The sequence below is a fragment of the Siphateles boraxobius genome, unplaced genomic scaffold, assembly GCF_051911475.1.
Source record: "Siphateles boraxobius isolate OS27281-9 unplaced genomic scaffold, OSU_SipBor_1 55, whole genome shotgun sequence".
NCBI classification, from domain to species: Eukaryota; Metazoa; Chordata; class Actinopteri; order Cypriniformes; family Leuciscidae; genus Siphateles; species Siphateles boraxobius.
In genome coordinates, this window is record NW_027509181.1 from 11,884,977 (window position 1) to 11,907,675 (window position 22,699).

The 22,699-nt window shown below is 36.8% G+C and overlaps 2 protein-coding genes across 2 annotated transcripts; one reads left to right on the plus strand and one right to left on the minus strand.

Annotated features, from left to right (window-relative positions):
- Positions 1–83: 83 nt before the first annotated feature.
- mapk7 (mitogen-activated protein kinase 7) lies at positions 84–16,701 on the minus strand. Its single transcript, XM_077206235.1, has 7 exons — positions 16,626–16,701; positions 15,729–16,042; positions 6,896–7,061; positions 5,412–6,817; positions 3,365–4,455; positions 2,233–2,366; positions 84–1,136 (listed from the first exon to the last, which is right to left on the minus strand). Exons 2-7 carry the CDS (start codon positions 16,039–16,041, stop codon positions 983–985), a joined length of 3,264 nt encoding a protein of 1,087 aa, XP_077062350.1. The 5' UTR covers position 16,042; positions 16,626–16,701; the 3' UTR covers positions 84–982.
- A 2,086-nt stretch (positions 16,702–18,787) lies between these two features.
- On the plus strand, positions 18,788–21,070 carry vkorc1 (vitamin K epoxide reductase complex, subunit 1). Its single transcript, XM_077206237.1, has 3 exons — positions 18,788–19,163; positions 20,085–20,194; positions 20,430–21,070. The coding sequence occupies exons 1-3, from the start codon at positions 18,967–18,969 to the stop codon at positions 20,645–20,647; spliced, it is 525 nt and encodes a 174-aa protein (XP_077062352.1). The 5' UTR covers positions 18,788–18,966; the 3' UTR covers positions 20,648–21,070.
- Positions 21,071–22,699: the final 1,629 nt, after the last annotated feature.

The window sequence follows — 22,699 nt, forward strand, 5'->3', positions numbered from 1 at the left end:
TAACTACTGCACAAATATAATTTAGTACCACAAAATCCCCTAAAAATACAAATATTAAATAAAAAAACAGTATCGAAATAAAATGTAGTAAAATCATTTAATTGAAATAAAAGAAATCAGTCATTTTTGACCAACATGCAAACAGTACCAGAGGATTAAACAATTTTATAGAAATTATCCTAAAAAAATATCAAAATGATAATAGTGTTATACCAGAGATGACACAAGCAGTATTTGTTTCCTTTGAAAATCCTACAATAATAACAAAGGGCTCAGTCAAGGTGAATTGGCATATTACTACTAAGTGCCTTCTACAGTATGAAAAACAAACAACAAAACAAGCAAAATAATACGACAATATCCCTTTGATAGCTTTATTCAAGACAACAATACTTTTTTTCATTGCTGGTGTAAAACTGAGCAAATCTGCATGTTGGTGCAGCAAGTGTCACTATTTTCTACAAGACATTCATGCAACACCAAATGAAATGTTTTTCTACTCTGCACTACTTTCTACAGTCTCCAGTATTATGCCAATGTGCTCTGCTGGTCATCATCATAATACTGCTGCCCTGGTGGCGACTCCTACTGTAGTGTATTAGAAAATAGCTTTAAACTCTGGTCTTCTAAACAGCTGCTATCGCATTGGTATCGGCTTGAATACTCTATAAACTCAGCTGGTGAATCAATGGCACTAGCACAGCTGAAGTGATCTCTTCTTCCCTGGATCTGAACTGCTTTATGATGGCACTGAAATTCCGAGAATGGAAACCCCCTTAAAGTTGGCACAAATAAATAATGTATGTGAACCCATTAAAGATAAAGGCACTTTTCTGGGTTAGACCTTGATTTGAAGCCTCAAAGATATTCCCTCTACTGACACTAGGTCTATTACACTGGTAGACAGTACAGCTATCAAAATCCTGTGTGTGCGGTCCTCAACCGCTTCTACAAGACAATGGAGAAGGAATTCAGGTACTGATCAGGTATCAGGAAGTGTTGAGTTGTCGGAGAGGATCATGGGAGATCCGAGCTGGAGCTCCTGCTGAAGTGACTCCATGTCAGCAGGGGTCATGCGGTGCACCTCGAGCCAATCAGAGAGCAGGGATGCAGACAGCGGGGCCAAGTCATTGTGACTAATAAAAACGAGACCATTGAAATGTACATTTATTTACTTTAATGCATTTAGCAAACACTTTTATCCTAAGTGACCAACAATAGATGGGTATAAGAAATTCATCACAGAGCCAATAATATGCCTAGTATGTACACTGCCGTTGAAAAGTTTGGGGTCGGTAAGATTTTTTTTTTTTTTTAAAGAAATCTCTTCTGCTCACCAAGGCTGCATTTATTTGATTAAAAATACAAAACAAACCCAGTAATATTGTGAAATATTATTTCAATGTAAAACAGCTGTTTTCTATGTGAATATATAGTAAAGTGTAATTTATTCCTGTGATCAAATATGAATTTTCAGCATCATTACTCCAGTCTTCAGTGTCACATGATCCTTCAGAAATATTCTAAGATGCTGATTTAATGCTCAAGAAACATTTATGATTATTATCAATGTTGAGAGAAGAACAGCATTTATCTGAAATAGAAAGCTTTTGTAACATTAAACACTACCGTTGAAAACTTTGGGGTCAGTAAGAATTTTTATTTTATTTTTTGGGGGAAATCAATTCAATAAATCAATACTTTTATTCATCAAGGAGGAATTAAATTGATCAAAAGTGACGGTAAAGACATTTATAATGTTACAAAAGATTCTATTTCAAATAGATGCTGTTGTTTTGAACTTTCTGTACATCAAAAAATCCTAAAAAAGGGTACACAACTGTTTTCAACTGTGATAATAATCATAAATGTTTCTTGAGCATCAAATCAGCATATTAGAATGATTTTTGAAGGATCATGTGACACTGAAGACTGGAGTAATGATGCTGAAAATGCAGCTTTGATCACAGGAATAAATTACACTTTACTATATATTCAAATAGAAAACAGCTGTTTTACATTGAAATAATATTTCACAATATTACTGGGTTTTTTTAATCAAATAAATGCAGCCTTGGTGAGCAGAAGAGACTTCTTTTAAAAACATTAAAAATCTTACCGACCCCAAACTTTTGAACGGCAGTGTACATAAGAGTCAAGCATTGTACTTTGCAGTGACGTACAGTTCAAAAATAAAGTGTGCACTCTGCGGTCAGTGAGATTTGAACTGACCTTTCCCTGAGGTCAGAGTGCTGGAGTTCAGTAAGAGACTGAGCGAGGAGGTCATCGAGGTCAAAGCCTACACCGTATCCAGCTCCACTGCCTTTAGGGGTCACTGAGAAAACCGGCGGCAAAATGTCTTCAACCTGGCGGGAAAAGGACAAAGTTGAGATTAAAGAGAAGAATGAAACAAATGAACGAGTTCAAAATCAAATATAAATTTATAAGAAATATAGTGCAGTGTGTAAAGCAGTGATTATGTTTTCCAAACATAATGAAGATCCAAAAGATCTTAAATCACAAAGTAAAAATAAAAGGTAACTAACTTTATTTATCTCAAAATTAAATTTTTGTAGAAACAGGCCTCCATGCATGATTATTATTATTCTGTCTTATTTGCTCTCACAAATGTATGGCATGACCTCTGGGGCTACAGGTTTAAAAAAATAAAATAATAATAATAATAATAATAATAATATATATATATATATATATATACACACAACAAAAATAATAATGCATGGCATGACCTCTGGGAACTACAGGTTTAAAAATAAATAAATATAATTAACTAAATATATACATTATAGTCAAAAACATGCATTGCATGATCTCTTGAGGGATATAGATTTTGGGAGGGTTTGAGCTGCATTAATAATTAATTAATTAATTACAGTTTAATTAGTAAATTCATAAAATAAATATTATATATATATATATATATATATATATATATAAAAATATATATATATATATATATATATATATAAAATTTGATTTTATTTATTAAAATGCAATTAATTAAGGAATTATTATTATAAATTAATTAATGAATTAAATTACATTTTCATTAATATCCATAACCTTACTTGGTTCGGGTTTACTGGATAAAGGTTTTTTAGATTAAGTTTAAAGGTTGTTGGTCTTGATTTCCATTTCTATAAGACCCTGAATTATGGCTTGCGATCACTAGCGGTTAACTTTATATCTTGCTCATGTAATATTTTGGAGCAAAGAACGACAAAAAAAAAAAAAACGTAGAAACTATAGAAATTTTCATGACTTTTTAAGAGTTGACTTGTTTCCATTTTTTTTTGTTCAGGCCTTGATATATCACAGTCCAATATTATGGGTAAAACATCACCTGTGACTTTGAGAGCTGCTGTGTGACTGTGTGGATATCAGGGATGCTGTTTGTCGACTGCCCCGTGTCAGTGAGACTAAGGCAGGGTTGAGCTGCGGCTCCTGGAGGCTGTTTTGAAGGGACCTGTGAATGAGAGCCGTTCCGTCTGTCCCCCAGAACGCAAAGCTTGTCCAGGGCTTGAGGACCATCGCCGGTCTCCGGATTCGTGCTGGTGTCCGAAACGCCAATGCTGGGGTTCAAGGCTGGTGGTTTAGTCATGAAGGGTTCCAGCGGCAGCAAATGGATGTGAGCATTGGACTGTGGGACGGGCTTCAGCTGGGATTGCAAGTGCGCAAAGCCCGTTTGAGCGGGATTGTTCAGTTCTAGTGGAGGTTGCTGGGTTTTGTGTGGAGATGTTCCCGTCCAGTTCTCAAGACCGGTGAACATTGTTCCAACACTCAGAATCTGAGATTTTAATATGTTGTTTTTGGCAAAGGCACCCGTTACCGCACCTAAACCTCCAACACTTCTGCTTCCTCCCACTGCAACTATACCAACGTCCCCATTCTGAGACGGACCTAAAGAGACGGGTGCTGCATTATGGGTCGGAGTTGGATGGAATATTCCAGCTGTGACACACTGTCCCATTTGAGGCAGCATTTGTGGCACTTCGTTGGGTTGTTTTGGCGGCACTGATTCTCCCCCAACTGAGTTTGTTTTCACGAGGTTGCTTCGGGTTGCTGGCTGGATCTGGACTGTCTTACTCTCATTGGTTTTGGCACCGTTGGTTTCTGCGGTCTGCGATTTGTCCCCTCGGGTGTCCATCATCCGCCCCCAGCGCTCCAACAGCTTCTTGTCGTTGTCGCTGAGCAAAACGCCACCTAAAGTTTCTCCTCGTTTCCCCTCCTTTTTCTCCTTCTCTTTCAACTTCCTCTTTCGCTCCACAGCACGCTCCTGCCTCTTCTTCCGCTTCTCTTCCCTCTCTCGTTGTCTCTCCTGGGCCGTGATTGGCTTCTTATGCTCTGGACCAGAGTTAGAGGAGGAGAGCAACGAGGATAAACCTCCAGCGGCTCCTCTGAGTAAATCTAGCCCGAGAGCTGCAGAGCCTCCATCTGAGGGAGAAAGAGTCACTGAATGTTATCACGACCAGACCTCATATTTTCATGGATAAGAAAAAAATAAAATAATATCATAAGACAAGACAAGAGTAAGTTTAAAGGATTTTCTCTCCAGGCTGACAACAGTACTCTAATGGTGGGTAGAAAAAAGTTTTAATTTAATAGAAACTAAATATTTACCAGATCAAACTGTACTCATAATATTTATTTAATATATATATATATATATATATATATATATACAATATAAAATAAACTATCGATGCAACTGTTGAGGTCCGTAATATTTTTATTTGTTTTTTAAGGAAGTTTCTAACGGCTGCATTTATTGAATCAAAAGTACAGTAAACACAGTAATATTGTAAAAAATTATTAGAATTTAATATAGCTATTTTCTATTTTTCAGCATCATTACTTGATTTGCTGCTTATGAAACATTCCTTTTTATTATTATTTTCGAGTCTTTGATAAATATAAATTTCAAGCACATAATATACATAGATATATAAATATAAATATATTTTATATATATATATATATATATATATATATATATATATATATATATATATACAACCTTGCAGACCTCTTTATACATGAATTAGATAGGTTTTATATTTTAGGAAGTGGCTTCCTCACATGATCATCATATCTTGGGGTCTGTGGCGTCAAAGTTTGATAAACACTCAAAGCTGGTTTCACAGACAGGGTTTAGATTAAGCCAGGATTAGGCCTTAGTTAAATTAGGACATCTAAAACATTACTGGTGTACATTTTTAGACAAAACAATGGCACTGACATATTTTAAGATATGGCAGTACAAGTTGCTTTTAGTTAAAACAACTCAAACACGCATGTTAGTATGGGACTAGACTTAAGCCTTGTCTGTGAAACCGGGCATAAATGTTAAGTAGTCTATGGCCACATACACACACTGCAAACTCTCTCACCTCGAGCCTTCTGCCTTTGCGCTGATTTGAGCAAGGCAGCTCTGAGAGCTGTTTTTGTGTCTTCTGAAATTGCTCCCTCTTTTTTTGTGCCTTCCCCGGTCGTCGCTTTCCCTCCTCTTCCAAGGGAACGAGTAAGGCTTTGAGAGAGCGACTGAGCTTGGGACTGTGTGAGAGAGAGTGAAGGGATAGACTGTGGAAGACTTGAAGTGGGCGGAGTTTGAGAGATGGGATGGGGTATAACCATTTGTTTGGGAAGAGAGTGATTGGACGAGACAAGCTCGTCCTTTGTGCAGTCCGTGACTTGTTCAGTAAAAGTGTCCTTGTCTGTGGGAGTGGTCAGATCGATGGTTTCAGGCTGGCCGTCAGAGTTGGCGCTGAGCATGTCCACATCCTGGCAGCTTACCGACTGAGCCAAATGTGGGAAAATCGGAGCGAGATGATGTCGAGCTTGAAACGAGTTCACATTCGCTTGAGTTTGTGTACCGTCTGTCGGTTTGTAGTTGAGATTGTGCTGTTGTGTATCAGTAAGGTTTTGAGACTGTGAAAGCGTGTTACCGGAGACGCCGACCACCGCCGAACCTGAAGAATGGAGCGGTTTGAACTGGATCTTCTTTTTGACACCCTGCTTCTTCTTATGGTAGTCCCCGATCTCTGTTAGTATAGCTTCTTTGATTTGTTCTTTGCCCAGGGGCAGCCGGTCGAACTCAAAATCGAAGGCGGGAACGCACACCGGCTCGTCGTCCGAGTCGTGGTACTTATTGAGGTAGGGGTGTTCTAGTGCCTGACACGCACTGATCCGTTCACGAGGGTCAAAGCGGAGCATCGCGGCCAACAAGTCCAGCGCATTGGGCTCAGCCTGTGGATACAGCGCTGCGAGCGGTTCTGCCGCTCTTAAAGGGAGGCTCCTCACAAAACAGCGCACCCGGTCCGACCCTATCGAGTCGATGATGCTCTCGGGCGGCGTGCCCAAAACCGAAAGAATCAGCTGCAGCTGATGCACATAGTTTTTCCCCGGAAACATCTGCCTCCTGCCGAGCATCTCGCCGAAGATGCAGCCCACAGACCAGAGGTCGATGGCCAAGCTGTAGTGGTAAAGAGACAACATGAGCTCAGGAGCGCGGTACCAGCGGGTGGCCACGTACTCGGTCATGAAGGAACGTGACTCTTCGGAGTGGGACGCGCTCAATCCACGTGCCATGCCAAAGTCCCCGATCTTCAGCTCGCAGTTTTCATTGACCAGCAGGTTGGACGGCTTGAGGTCGCGGTGAATGACGTTGGCTGAATGAATGTATTTCAGGCCTCTTAGCAGCTGATACAGGAAGTAGCGTGTGTGTTCTGGAGTCAGAGGTTGCCGGGAGTGGATAATCTGATGCAGGTCGCTCTCCATGAGGTCAAGAACCACGTACCTAAAGAACAAGAGACTTTTAGCATGTCATATATGAAAAGAGAATTTGCATCGCATGCTACTTCGTACTCAAGCTTACACTGATTTGAAAGCCGAGTGAGGGACCACAGGCTGGAGAATATCTTTAATGGCGATGATGTTGTCGTGTTTGAAGTGTTTCAGAATCTTCAGCTCTCTCAACGTGCGTTTGGCATTCGTCACAACCTCAAAGGCATTAGGGATCTTCTTTATTGCCACCTGCTGGCCTGAATGCATAAATCACATTAGAATGAAAGGGGTCATGAATTGACACTTGAATAAACATTTCATTGATATTTTGACACAAGACGTGTGCTATTTCTGAGTGTTTTTTTTTTTTCAAGTAAATCCTATACCAAATTATTTTCTGTGTACTTATTGCATAGCAAAAAATATGAAGGTGGAGCTTGAATTTCTTTAATGATAAGTAAATCCGTATTACGAATTTACATACAGGTCAGAGAACATTGTGTTTATTATTTTCTAAATCGTTTTTTTTAATCTCACTAATTTAACATGTTAAATTCACAGCCCTAAATATAATATATTATCTTAAAAATATACTACATGCATAAATAAGTATATAAAATATACTTACTGCATTTTAATAAACATTACATAATAATAATAACACAATAATTACTGTTATTATTAATATTATTATTACAGCATTATTACAACATTGTTAGCATATTATTATTATTACAACAACAACAACGGCATTAATATATAATAATAATTAGGTGTGGGAATCTTTTGGTACCTCATGATTCGATTCAAATTTCGATATCATAGATTTGATTCTAGTTTCCCGTTTTGTCTTACCTTTCCTATTTGACTGCGGTAGACAGTTTAAAAGGTCTTGAAGAAAAAAAATCCCACTGAATTAAATGTAAACCTTCTCATTTTAGTCAACCCCATTTAATAAAACAATTGCCATTAAGCTGACTGCAGTCATTACACGCATGATATTTCATTTTTTATATTTAAAGGAGCAAAGATGCAAATTACAAACAAATAACAAACAATAGGAGAAAAACAAGTTTTTCAGGTACAGGTTTATTTAATTAGCCTAGGTTTATTTAATAAGAAATAAAACTGTATAGTTGTAAGAACTGATTTTCCGGTTAAAATAAAACTCACCCTGCAATAAAGCCATAAAACGCACTCTGGACAGAAGATCGCAAAGAATCTTTATCTCTGTATCCCCCCTCTCCCCCTGAGTCAAGGCACCAAAAGTTCACTAAGAATGCCTATATATCACGTATTATGTATCTTGTGAATCTATTGTTTTTCCTTTTCATGTTTGGTTTCATTTTAAGTGTCTCAGTGCGATTGCTAAAATGGTCTTGATTTCATTGCAATCATTGAGATCATAAGAAACATTGAGAACTTCAGAGAATTCTGTTCTCCTCCATTGATGATATATTTTCAAGATATCTCCCCTCTCCCCGAGACCAGGTGCTAGCCCCTTGGGTACAGGAATTGATCCAAAGCAAACTCTGAAAAATGTTGGTACAACCCTTTTGTTCTGGTCTGGGTATTTAAGGCTATGTAACAGAGCAGTCTGGGGGAAACTTTAACCAGGAAAACCCCCATGCAGTGCCGTGTCAGTGCCTTCTCGAGTCTTGGACTCAGTCTACACTCACACACCACTGTGTGTCTCTGTCAGGAATGCATTTCTTACTCTTAGAGTCATCTTTGAGCAATTGATGTTATGTATTTATTATTTCTGAATTGGCTTTTAATCATTTACTTGTGGAATTGGCATGATACATTTTTCCTGACAAAAATAAATGTTACCCTTGATTTATTCTGTATTCTTCTGAATCATTGTTTCTAATATTATGAGGAGGCTGATGCTACCGCAGATCTCTGTCCAGGATAGGTCAAACTAAAGGCGCATATAAACGGAGCAGTAGGCATGTCATCTAAAGACCTTTTGATTACTGTCTATCACTGACTTGGCATGTTGTACGGAAGTGGCTAAATAAACTACACTTTTATTTATGAGTAAGCAGTAGGCGACCGACTTAAGAGGTATTAGCAAACCCTGCACCCTCTGACCAAGATCAGACTGCTATGGCTGTGTCCGTGAGATCCACGTAAACACGGGGCGTGTGACTATGTGCGGCATCGGGTCCCTTAATGAATGAATATATTGAAATTATGAAATGCCCAGAATAATCAAAGATCTACATTAACTCATAATCAATATTTATGATTATTTCCTAAGAAGAAATACGATCTAAGTTTGATTATCATTCGAAATTGGAGTCAGATTAAGCATAGAGCTAAAGTAATATTGAAACTAAATTCTAATAAATTAAGTGAACTTCACTAGAGCGCTGAAAAGACCTACACGCATTATCCCTTCGCCCACACCGTTGGATTCCTTCGTTGGGCCAATGGGTGGCCCTTACAATGTGGTGACTGTCCCTCGGTGATCTCCAGATTGCGAGTGTCTTTTCAGCGAAATATTGGGACTTGCAACCAGTAAGAGAGATTTGATCTCCTTCTCTTTCTTCAGCCGTTGTGGTAAGTAAATTCTTTTTGCCTTTTTAGAAGTGTTGAGGGAACATTCAGACACACCTCATATAGACACATTTATAGAATGGGTCTGTAGCCTATACCCAGTTAGACCGGAGAACGGAAAATCCGGTGGGGCTTATGAATTAATAAAACCACATACCAGGGACATGATAGCAGCAGTGTAGATGAGAAATTATATTCCCTTGCTTTAATTTTAAATACCTCCTCGTTTGACCACGCAACAAGAGATGACACCAAAATTGGAATAACTCATTTCAAATTTTATTCTGGTACTCAACAGAGGGCTGTAAACTAAAAACTTAAATTCTGAGGTAAATAATGTTGTTACATTTGATTATCTGGTTTGCTGCAACAACATTGCAACACCGGAGATAAGAAAATGGTCATGCTAACTTGTGAAACAATCTTGTGATTTGATGAGCTAAAAGATAACAAGTAAATGTCTCACTTGAATCCTTTGTGTGCGAAATGTAAAGTTGGACAAAACAGTACAAAGAAATTAGAATATTTCAAAGGAAATGATCAGGAAAAATGACCTCTCAGTCCTAGAGAACAGCTGCCATGCAGAAATCCTATAGACTGAAATTCAGAAAAATTCACTTCATTTTAAAACTAACGCATATAATGACAATTATTGTATCACTAAGAGGCTTGTAGCCAGGCCTGATAGTTTCTCCCATTCAAAGGACATGTACAGCCTAGACAACAAACAATATGAATTACATCAAGTAATCGCTGTTCTTTTAAAATCTTTCAATAGTGCTAAAAAGTTCATGACTGATGTCACAAAATATGGTGTAAACAACACCATTTATAAGACCACCATGTCTTATAAAACATAGCTTTTAATTTGGTCTTATATCAGACTTTGCAATTGCTGCACTCTTGTATGTTTTTCGAGGTCTCAAAAGAGACTGACAAAATTAACAAACCAAAAAACAATCTTGGCGCCCTGCATCAGACCTGTTTGTCCAACCTTTCTTTCATATTCAAATGGATTCTTATAAGAAGGCAATTGATAGCATCTCAGCCTAAAACAAGATAATTGTGTCCAATTCTATATTGTAGTCACAAAAATCTTTAAATTGAGCAATGATTTGACCCATGTTTCTCAGTGCTTGCAGGCCATTGAATGTTCACAGCATCAAAGCAGCTATAGCTGGTTGCCAGTTTGTCTTGTTACTGTGCACACAATGCTCATTCATGCACAGCTGGAGCTGCAGGGCCTTCTAAAAGATCAGTGAGAAGATAACAAGTCAGTCTGAACATTTACTCAGTAGAGACCCCAGAGACCAGTAAATAAAATTAGTTTTGATGTATACAATTTTATAAATTATAATTTATATTATGACCAGATTATAATATATATGATATTATAATGGCCAGGAATGGCTTTAATCTCTTAATGATTCAGCATTGGTTTAGAAGAGGAAAGGATGTTGAAGGAGAATGAAAATAATCAGAATGTAGAAAGATAGTATGTGCATGTAGGGAGCAAGAAGGCAGGAACACTACTAGTGTTGGGAGGAAGGAGATACTAGATTGTTAGAGAAAGTATTGGTAAGGAAGGAAACTGAAAGGAAGAATGAATGAGAAAGAACGTCTTAACCTTCTATTTGTGCAAGAATCTTTAATGAGAAAAATTACAATGCCCAGTATGTACCAACTAAAATGATCAACATGATTGCCATGTTTTGAATATTCATCCAAAGCCACAGGATGATTTACATTTGATCTAATAGATCTTCAACCTAGTAACAAGGGGAGGGACAAGTTTTAATTTTCTCTTGCAACAAAACCACAAACAAAGTGGCGCAAGTGTTAACAAACTCCTCTCTAGGAGCGTCAGCTCACATGGGATCTGATCAGGGAAGGTATTTTACTGGACATGTAAGGAAAGTTGTGTGAAATGTAAACATCAGGCAGAAAATCTACTGTCCTTATGGACCACAGAGATCCAAATGGTCAAGTGTTTGAACGGCACCGTAAAGTCCAAAAGCTAAACAAACAAGCACAGCACCACACCTGGTGATCTAATTGTTTGAGATCTGGCTATTGTAAACAGCATCATGTAAAGAGATTTCCCCAGCAGACCTGGATGTCCTAATGCTCACAACACAGCAGACTGTGTGAGTTCAGCTACACCAGCAGTCAGATCTGGCCATTACCACACAGTTCAATTGACCTTTTCTTTGCAAAAACATGATCATGATAATGATACACATCTTTGTAAACTAAAACAAATTTTCTCCTAATGGCATAAAATCTTAACAGATCAAAGCCATCAGTAACAACGGTCTGGCTAAGGCCGCCAAATAAATATTGAGATAGAGCATCTATCTTAATGCAATTTGTGTAAAGGCTCAAGATTAAACTGTGTTTTTCTCTCTAGGTCTATTTCCGTTACAGGCTGATAACTGACTTTCTTCAGAACCAGATTCCACAAGGGTCTGGTCCTGCCTGCATCAAGCAGGACACACATAACTTGACATGTAGGAGATGGCGGTGGAGAAACTTCAAGGGCCACTCACACCTCACAGCACTAAAGAAGTAACTACTGTATGTGGCCTCCCGGTCGGTGTAGCACCGGAACTAAATTATGCAACACAAATTATGGTAGGATAGACACCACCCATCTCCTATACATAAACACACACAATACACACCAGCACTACGACAACCTCAGAACATCTCTACCTGGCATAGATCATAAGACTATCCAGGCCAAAATTATTCACATCATGTAAATCTATAATACATCATTCACCTTCATAAATATAGGACAGGAGAAATTATTTTAATAATTTCTTTTGAATAAGTTTTGCATTACAGTCTGTCAACTTCCTGTATGTAAACACTGGTGTGCAGAGAACATGCGCATGGCTATAGTCACACATCAATTGGTTTAAATTCCACATATAAAATCTAATTGAGACATCTTTCCTCCATTGCATCAATGCAACTGGTCTTTGGACAAAATGTTTATTATGTCCAGTCGTTAGCGTTGTTGCAAACCAGGAAGGGCCCCCTAGTTTCCAACAAATGACTAATGACAATAAAAATTATAAAAACAGTTAGATCTAAAATGCAGGCATTTCTATTGGTCAGCTATACAATTCCCAGTCAGACCTGCATTATTGAGTGTGACTTAGCCTCTACATCACACGCACAGAGGATGATTTCAAAAGTTAAACTAGAGCGTTTAAATCTACATTTCATTCTCTAATTGAACGTATTAAAACCTTAAGGTTCATTGATGATTTGCACTTAAAACAACTAATGCACACAATTTTATAATTATGAAATTGTGTATTGCAATGTTTAATTATGTGATATATTTTAATTATGCATACTGATGGTAAATATACTAGTTATGTTGACTTTCTGCTACTCTTCCTTAATTTATCCAGACCAAGTCTAAATTCCACTACCATATCATTGTGGTAGTGAAGAATTTGGTGATCAAATGAGACCTGCTCACTAAATATGATTCTGAAAAAGAGACCTTATTTACCACTCGCACCTCTGACTTTTGAGTTTTGCACTTTTGAGTACATCATGTCTTGTTATTTTGTGTTCTTGTGTTTATCCAATAACTTTTTTCTCATCTTACAATAACCACAAATACATCAGTATTCAATTATTGCATGGTCATTCAGAAGTTGTTCAGGTGTATTACACGCAATGGAGCGTCATCAGTGAGATTACTCCTTTACCTATGGAGTTCTGACCTGCCCGGCAAACCAAACCTTCTGCTTGAAGGTGACCGAGGACTTCTCAAAGGGTCAGTTAAAACATCCAAGGAAGGACACAGATGTTTTCGCAAGGCGTTAAAATGACATTTTTCAGTGACACTTTCTGATCGTGCTGACCAACGCAAACAGACTTGATACAACGAGTCATTCCGCAGACTGAATACCACCGCAACCAAGTGCAGGTGGAAAGAAACCCAGCCAAGAGGATCATGGGACACCCCGTCCAGCTGCTGCAGCACCCACTCAGCACAGTACACCTAAACCTAACAGGACTGTGTGTCACAGAAGTGCATTCTGCAGTGCTTTCATCTTAATGTTCAACCTGTCTTAATGCTGTTATTTCAGGTAACTACTTGATTCCTGCACCCATCGACTAACGCTGCAAACTAGTACAGGTGTCAGCCCTATGAACACTCAGAAAATAACACTGAAAATGTGGAAACAGGAAAATGTCCAAAAGTGTCCCCTCAGGCCTGATCTGAATCTCTCCCAAGGGGCCAGGGGCGGTCTGTAAGAACTGATTTTCTGGTTAAAATAAAACTCACCCTGTCATAAAGCCATAAAACGCACCCTGGACAGAAGATCGCAAAGACAGAGCAACAGGACATTGTCCTGTCCAAACATTTGCCCCTTATCTCTGTATCCCCCCTCTCCCCCAGTCATGTCACCAAAAGTTCACTAAGAATGCCTATATATCACGTATTATGTATCTTGTGAATCTATTGTTTTTCCTTTTCATGTTTGGTTTCATTTTAAGTGTCTCAGTGCGATTGCTAAAATGGTCTTGATTTCATTGCAATCATTGAGATCATAAGAAACATTGAGAACTTCAGAGAATTCTGTTCTCCTCCATTGATGATATATTTTCAAGATATCTCCCCTCTCCCCGAGACCAGGTGCTAGCCCCTTGGGTACAGGAATTGATCCAAAGCAAACTCTGAAAAATGTTGGTACAACCCTTTTGTTCTGGTCTGGGTATTTAAGGCTATGTAACAGAGCAGTCTGGGGGGAATCTGTAACCAGGAAAACCCCCATGCAGTGCCGTGTCAGTGCCTTCTCGAGTCTTGGACTCAGTCTACACTCACACACACCACTGTGTGTCTCTGTCAGGAATGCATTTCTTACTCTTAGAGTCATCTTTGAGCAATTGATGTTATGTAATTATTATTTCTGAATTGGCTTTTAATCATTTACTTGTGGAATTGGCATGATACATTTTTCCTGACAAAAATAAAATGTTACCCTTGATTTATTCTGCATTCTTCTGAATCATTGTTTCTAAAATTATGAAGAGGCTGATGCTACCACAGATCTGTGTCCAGGATAGGTCAAACTAAAGGCGCATATGAACGGAGCAGTAGGCACGTCATCTAAAGACCTTTTGATTACTGTCTATCACTGACTTGGCAAGTTGTACGGAAGTTGCTAAATAAACCACACTTTTAGTTATGAGTAAGCAGTAGGCGACCGACTTAAGAGGTATTAGCAAACCCTGCACCCTCTGACCAAGATCAGACTGCTATGGCTGTGTCCGTGAGATCCACGTAAACCCGGGGCATGTGACTCTGTGCGGCATCGGGTCCCTTAATGAATGAATATATTGAAATTATGAAATGCCCAGAATAATCAAAGATCTACATTAACTCATAATCAATATTTATGATTATTTCCTAAGAAGAAATACGATCTAAGTTTGATTATCATTCGAAATTGGAGTCAGATTAAGCATAGAGCTAAAGTAATATTGAAACTAAATTCTAATAAATTAAGTGAACTTCACTAGAGCGCTGAAAAGACCTACACGCATTATCCCTTCGCCCACACCGTTGGATTCCGTCGTTGGGCCAATGGGTGGCCCTTACATAGTCTTCACTGTATGAATTAAATATACATTGATACATATCAAAGATTCAAAAGTGATTCAGTCAAAAGCAGAGAGTGATTTCTGATTAAATTGACAATACAGACAGCAAAAGTTTTTTAGGCTGCTGTCCCTTTAAGAATGAACGCACAGATTAAATATATTGTTAGACATCTGATTTTCTCCTAGCGGTTTATGTTTGCGTATGACATAACAGGCTGTGCTTACGTGAATACTCCTCATGATGTGCATTTTGACATAATTGTGTATTTGATCATTCAAGCGCAATAAGCAGTGAAAGAGAACTGAATTCAGGATCGCATGCATCTGAGAGGCGGATTCTGTGCGCACGCTTTGGCTGTGTGTTCATCAGCGTGAGCACTGCATTGAGTCCTTTTTCGCGGCATCTTGTGATTAATAACACTCTAATGTGATTAATAACACTCTAATGTGTCAATAACTTTAAGTAGGACAGCAAAGTTTAAGAAATGTACCACTTTAGAAGATCAATTTTTGAAATTTGTGAATAAATGCAATCGGCAGAAGATAGAATCGTGATTTATATGTGAATTGATTTCCCCCCCACCTCAATAATAATATATCAATAATGCTGTAATAATAATAATAATATTTATAATATAATGCTGTAATAATAATAATGAATTTTAACATCAGAGATTTAGTCTAATTACTTTAAATCAAACACATGCATCTTGGCACCTCACCATTGTCTCTTCTTCGGGCTGATGAGACCACACCATAAGCTCCTGTGCCAATGGTCTCAATAACGTCATATTCTTCGCCAACTTCAAACTTCACATCTAAGGAGTGGGCTTTGAGCAGAGCCAAGTTCTTATCTGCAACAGTACTTGTATCTGTTACAATGGATGTGTCATCGCTAGGTTGAGGCGGCCCTTCTGTAACACTTCTGTGATGGTTGTTGTCAGTGTCGCCCTCTCTCCTGATGTTGCCCTCTGAGGCTTTACGGGCCGGTCTTGCTTGAGAGTCATTCGTCTCGTCCCTCTCATTGGTTGACATTCTGAAACCAAACATTCAGAGAAAAGTTCTAAGGTCAAGACTGTAAATTTGACTTTCTGTTCACCTTATTTGAATGGACTTCTCTTGGACAATATCAAAGAGGCACAATCTAGATAAACTATCCGTTTAATCAGTAACAAAAGAGACAATCATTTACAGAATTTCAAAAACAGCAACACTTTCTTGTAACACGTTCTTCTTCCAATTTTTTTTAAATAATAATATATATTTTTTTTTAAATCCAAATATAAAAACAAGCTTTTTGTGTATTTAATGTTTCAAGGAACACAATAATGCAAGGTGCACACAGAGTTGCGAGTACGTTATACATGAAACCATAAACTAACAGAAGCAGACACTATTGACCACTCATCTAGTAATTGCTCATAATGGATTAACATACTACAGGTCCAGCAGGGCGTCGCTGGCGTTTGTGTGTAATTAATCCTGCTTATCTGCCGCAGGGGCGTGAGAGACTGCTGGCCCAAAACAGCTGAAAATATATATGTACCCTTTCTTTCTTTTCATGTTGGAACAAATACAAATAAACGCAAACGTTGGGTTATAAAAGCGGTAACAATTACCTGTAATATATGGAAGGAGTGGAATTTCGGAGCGGTTCTTTCAAAGCATGTCTATTCTTCGCAATCACAAACCACCGTTTTACTTCCTTGTATTCTTCCGTGTTGTGTTTGAAAGGCAGCATAACTACCAATCGACTGAATGCTTGTAAGTAGATTGACCAATGGGATTCGAGAACATGCTCGAGGGGCGGGCTCTTTGGGTCATTCTTTGGGCGGTGTCGAAACTGATAGAGTGTAAATAAGAAAGATGCGCACTCGCTTCAGCACGTTGACCACATGTAAACACAAAAAATGGAGACCCAAACCTGCAGAAATTAAACACAAACTTGACAAAACAAAGATCATTATTTTTTTCATCCCTTTATTTATCGGTACATGTAGCCTAGAAACGGATATATGAAGAAAAAAAGACATAGTAGGCTACATAAAAATAATAAATAAAGGAAAACTTCATACAAAATAGAATTCAGGAATACATTTTATTTAAAAATGAATTTATCAAGTAATATATTCCTATTTTACTATAATTGCATTTATTTAGCGTACTTATTTATTTTTAATTTAGGCAACAACCCAGCAAACATGTTCACAATATTCGAACATTTAACAAACACATACAGTGTGTTTTAAAATTTTTTATTTTTTTATTTTAAAAATAGGAATAGGCGTACATTTGTGTATGCTATTGATCTATTAGGCCAGTGTTTACATTGCCAAACATATTTATCTAACTGGACACTGACCCTCTGCACCATCCGTCCAATCAGCGCTCGTGACAGTCCATACACATAGAAAAAAGTGAGTAGAATAGTAAGAATTGGACTGGATATATTTAAGTATTTGAATATTTAATGTGTATTTCCAATTTACTCTTACAGTTTCTTTACTCAGTAGACATTATCGCCCATCAGTCGAACTTATACTTTTCTCAGTACTAGGGGAGAGCGAGGCAAATGCTGTTTGACTTTCTCAGTTTGTGTAGAAAAATTAACTAAAGAAATTGACTTTTGCTATGGTTTAATAAATGTCTGTTGATATCTTCCAAAAAAAATGGCGCAGTTGTTTCTTTATATAGTGTTGATATGGCAACTAGTAAATACACGAAGTTTCGTCATGCTAGCAAATATTTAAAACAAGTGTGTTTCAACAGGGTTTTGGTCTATAGCCTAAATATGAAAATATTAACTGGAAAAGAGTATGGTCTATAACAAATATGTTTTTTATTAATAATAAAATTAGAGAGGTATCCTATGAAATTGTACACAGAATTTATCTTGTCAAGGAGTTACTTCTTGAACATTTCCACTTGAATAAAAACTTATGTGAATGTTGTGGCAATGCCAAAGAATCTGACTCATCTTTTTTTATTGTATATATTCAAAAATGTTTTGGTTGGATGTTTCAAATTTCTTTTCTAGGCTGTTTGAAACATGTTTACAAATTGATCTGTATGATGTAGTATGTTTTTTTTTTTTTTTTTGTGCAGGACAATTTTGATTCCAAAAGTAGGCTACGATGAGCTTCCTTATACAACTTTTTATTTTACTTGGAAAATAAAAAATGGACTAAAGCTAAGCCAGGCTTTGAGCACTTTATAAAAGAGATTAAACTATATGGTAATACATTAGATAAAATTAAGAACAAACAAGCAAAAAAGACGTATGAAGCATTTTGTTACTTTAAATGATTGTAATTTCACCCCTGGCATGACCTATTTATTATTATTATTTATTTTACATATCCTTATGTAGCCTATGTTTTTCTACTTCTTGTGAGGTGTATATTCATGTAAAAATCTTTGTATATTTTTTTTGTTGCAATAAAAAAAAAAATACAAGTGTGTTAGGGCTACAACTAATCCCGCGTGCCCCGCTCTCCCCTAGTCAGCCTACGGACCAATCAGTGATTAGGCATGTATTAGAGCGCTGTGATAGATTTATATTCAAATGTCATGTACCAATAGTAATGCATGTAAAACGATTAAATGTTTTATCGTATGAATGCTAGTGGATTTATTGAGATATGAACGCGGCTTAATATTGCTTTAGACATTCTGAGCCGCCAAGCGCCCCCTGGAGGACAAAACACACCATCCCATGGGATCCCTGTAAAATCAGTCTTGTCACGAGTTTCAGAACTGCTTTGGACCAATCACAACTCTTGCCTCAGGCTTTTCCACGTTGCAATACATTTGGGAAAGGTGGGAGCCGAACTTATATATTCTAAAATTAAAATTAGCACTCAATAGTAGCAAATTTCTGAGTTGTGGTCTATTAGGTACAAAACAGGCTTTTTGTAAATTAGGTAATTTGTTAGAAAACCTCTTAACACTGTCACTGCAATGTCCCCGAGTCATTTAGCCAATGTTACTGGAGTTCCTAAATGGGAACATCGCGTTCGCTTCATCCTCTGTTTTCTGGGTTTAGTTCTGTCGGTTTACGCGCTACACGTCGAACTTTCCCGGGAGAATGATCCCGAATATCGTGCGATGTGCGACCTGGGTCATTCCGTGAGCTGCTCGAAGGTCTTCACCTCCAGGTAACGTAAATGCGTTCATTTCAGTCGTGGCAGTTTTCACGCATTGATCTCACCTGGACTTTAATCATTCCACGTGAATATGAATTTTTTTTTTTTTTTTACATATTTTCTAAAAAATATGATGTTTAAATATGCAAACGAGTTAGTTTCAAATTAAATGTGCACTAATTTGAATACATTTCTAGAACAGAAATCTGGCCATTGGATAAAGCCAGGTTCAAAATTCTTGTTTTATTTTATTGACATTCTACCAAGGGATTTTAGGAAATTTGGATTTGCCTTTTTATCACTCCATAAATCAGAAAAAAAAATTTAGGAATAAAAATCATCAAAAGATATATGAATAAAGTAAACCCTTGAGTAAAAACCTTAATATTATATACATATAGCATATAGGTATAAAAAAAGAAGAGTTTGGTGTTTCTGCTGCTGAAGTAGAGATTTCTGACTCAGTTCATGAGAAAAAAAAACGAATTTGGGGGGATCTATGGAGCTAGAAAAGTGTCTTTATTACATGCGAGAAAATAAATGATCTGAGAGAAAGAAAAAAAGGTTTGAGAGAAATAGTTATCACACTGATAGCAAAAAAGCATTTCATGAGAGAAAAAGAATATTTGAGAGAAAAGGTTGTCATACCAATAGCAAAAAAAGTTTTGAGAGAAAGTATTTTCTCATAGAACATAAACATATATAAATTAGAAATGTTTTAAATTATTTCTGAGAATTAAAAAAAAAAAGAATTGTAAAAGTACAATAAACTTACACTTACTGTATTTTGTGTTTTTTTTCCCACTAGTCTGAAAATGTTGAAAAGCCTAAATTTACCAGTGCATAATTATATTTATTTTATGCAACCCTCAAATAGTGAATATTTACAGGCAAGTGATGTTATCAACTGCTGAAACTCTGATTCTCTCTCAGATGGGGACGTGGATTTGGGCTCGTCCAGATCTTCACTTCCAAAGACAGTGTGTTGAATCAGCCGAACAGTCTGTTGGGAATCATTTTCTATGCGCTGCAGCTGGGTTTGGGTAAGTGCTGTTAGGACACTAATGGGACCCCAAAAAACTTTTTAAACAATAACAAAATATCAAATCAAGTGTCATCTGCAAAAAAACTGTACTAGACTTTCTAATTTTGCTATTTTTGCAATGACCAGCTGGTTTCACAGTGAATCGTCTTATTGGGCCCTCAGTTATATTATATATATCTGAGTTATTGCCTGAAGGGGACGTGCAAATGTAATTCTGGTCTTTTTGGTCACAGGTCAGCTGGTGTCGGGCCGATCGGCGTTCTTCCTCGTCATGTTCTCTTGGGTGTCAGTGGCTGGATCAGTGTATCTGGCTGCTATTCTTGCCTTCGTCTTGGGGGATTTCTGTGTGGTGTGTGTCTCCACCTACATCATAAACTTTGCACTTCTCTACACAAACCTAAAGAGAAAGACAGGACTGGAGGGACGCCTGAAGAGAGGGAAGAGTGAATAAAATCAGTACCTGTTTTTGAGTTTGAGAGATATTAAGGATTAAGCTGCCTCTAACATTTGCAGGGGGAAAGAGAGGAACATGCATCAAATAAAACATTTGACAGATTATTGGAAATCCTGGGAATTTGCAAGCTGGTTGCAGTAAGAAGAAAAACGTGTATAGCAACAATAATCTGGACTTCACATGTTCATGAACAGAAATAGAAGAGGAAACTTCAATTTTATTGTTTATCATCACACTTTCAGAATGATGAAATAACTTCTTCATGGAGGTGACGATACAGTTACCAGTGTTGTATGATTATGACGATCATGTGATTTATATCCAGGTCAGACTGTTACGTGTACAAGTAGTCTAATGTGAAACTGAGTTCTGATCAACATTTAATTAAAGATGAATAAAGTTAGATTTTTTTCCATCAAATGTTTAGTGTATAATTCTTTTAATTTATTTTCTCTGCCCTTAATGCTGCTGCAGGTTTTTAAAGAGATGCAGATAATTTTACAGATAATAATATAATTTTCAGCTTCTGGTCTGCTTTGTGACCATAAATAAATAAACAGAAATAAATTTAAAATGATAATAAATACTATAATACTATAAAATAATAATATATATTAGAATAATAATAATATATATCAGAATAATAATAATACCCCCTATGTATTGCACTATATCATTTGAGATGAGTCAAATATGTGAAAATAGTGCTGATTTCTGAAGATAATGTTCTACTCATGCAAGAAATGTAATGCAATACACTTCACTTTATATTTTAACTGCTTAAGGGGTGAACTAAATTATTGTACGATCGCATTGACCTGGCATTCGAATGGCGCCATCTTGTGGTCAGAATATGTCATTCGCTTACGGAATGATTTTTTCTAGTCAAATATCACATGGATATTAAATATAGCCGTTTTAAGCTGCATAAAGATGAGTCTTTATATATATATATATATATATATATATATATATATATATATATATATATATATATATACATACAGGTATATACATCAAAGTGATCAAATGATAGGCCCTATATATATATATATATATATATATATATATATATATATATATATATATATATATATATATATATATAACCAACTGAACCAACATAAATGCAAATAGCACATTTTAAAGAACTATAATTTGTTTTTTAAATGTTCTTTTTCCATAATGGAAACTCTATGTAATTGACCCACTTACGAAAAAAGAAGACACCTACCTGAAATAACTCCACTGATAACTTGGTGTGGGAAATGTGCTGCCAGATAGACTCTAGACATGCACACCAGTAACTCCACCAAACCCAGAAGCATCCAGAGCATCAACTGTAATGTGTATATATATATATATATATATATATATATATATATATATATATATATATATATATATATATATAATGTGTATATATATATATATATATATATATATATATATATATATGTGTGTGTGTGTGTGTTTGTGTGTGTGTGTGTGTGTGTGTGTGTGTGTGTGTGTGTGTGTGTGTGTGTGTGTGTGTGTGTGTGTGTGTGTGTGTGTGTGTGTGTGTGTGTGCGCAGGTTTTGCTATATGCAAAGCATGCTGGGAACTTAAGGGAAATGGTTAATGCAAGAAAAAAACATTCATGTAATCCCAATTCAAATGGATAATTTAACATCCGTTTTAAATATGGGACAATATGAAATTAAATTAGCATGAAATGAATAGCAGTTGTGTTGCTTTAGCTCATTTTAATTAAGTAATGTTTCAGTACTTGTGAAGACCAAATGCCTTCACTTATGTAGCCTGGTGAAATATTATGACAACAACTAGTGAAGACATTTTACTGGCCTCACTACTTATAAAGGTGGCACTTTGAGTTACTAAAAAAGTATTTGTCATAGATTACACTTGTTTGTTTGAACATTGTTGTTTCCATTTGTTTAATTTCAAGATTCTAGGACCAGGTTAGGACATGGTGTTACTGTTTAAATTCTAATACAAACAGTAATTCAATCTACAATATAAATTTGTATTACATCTGTTCATGTCATT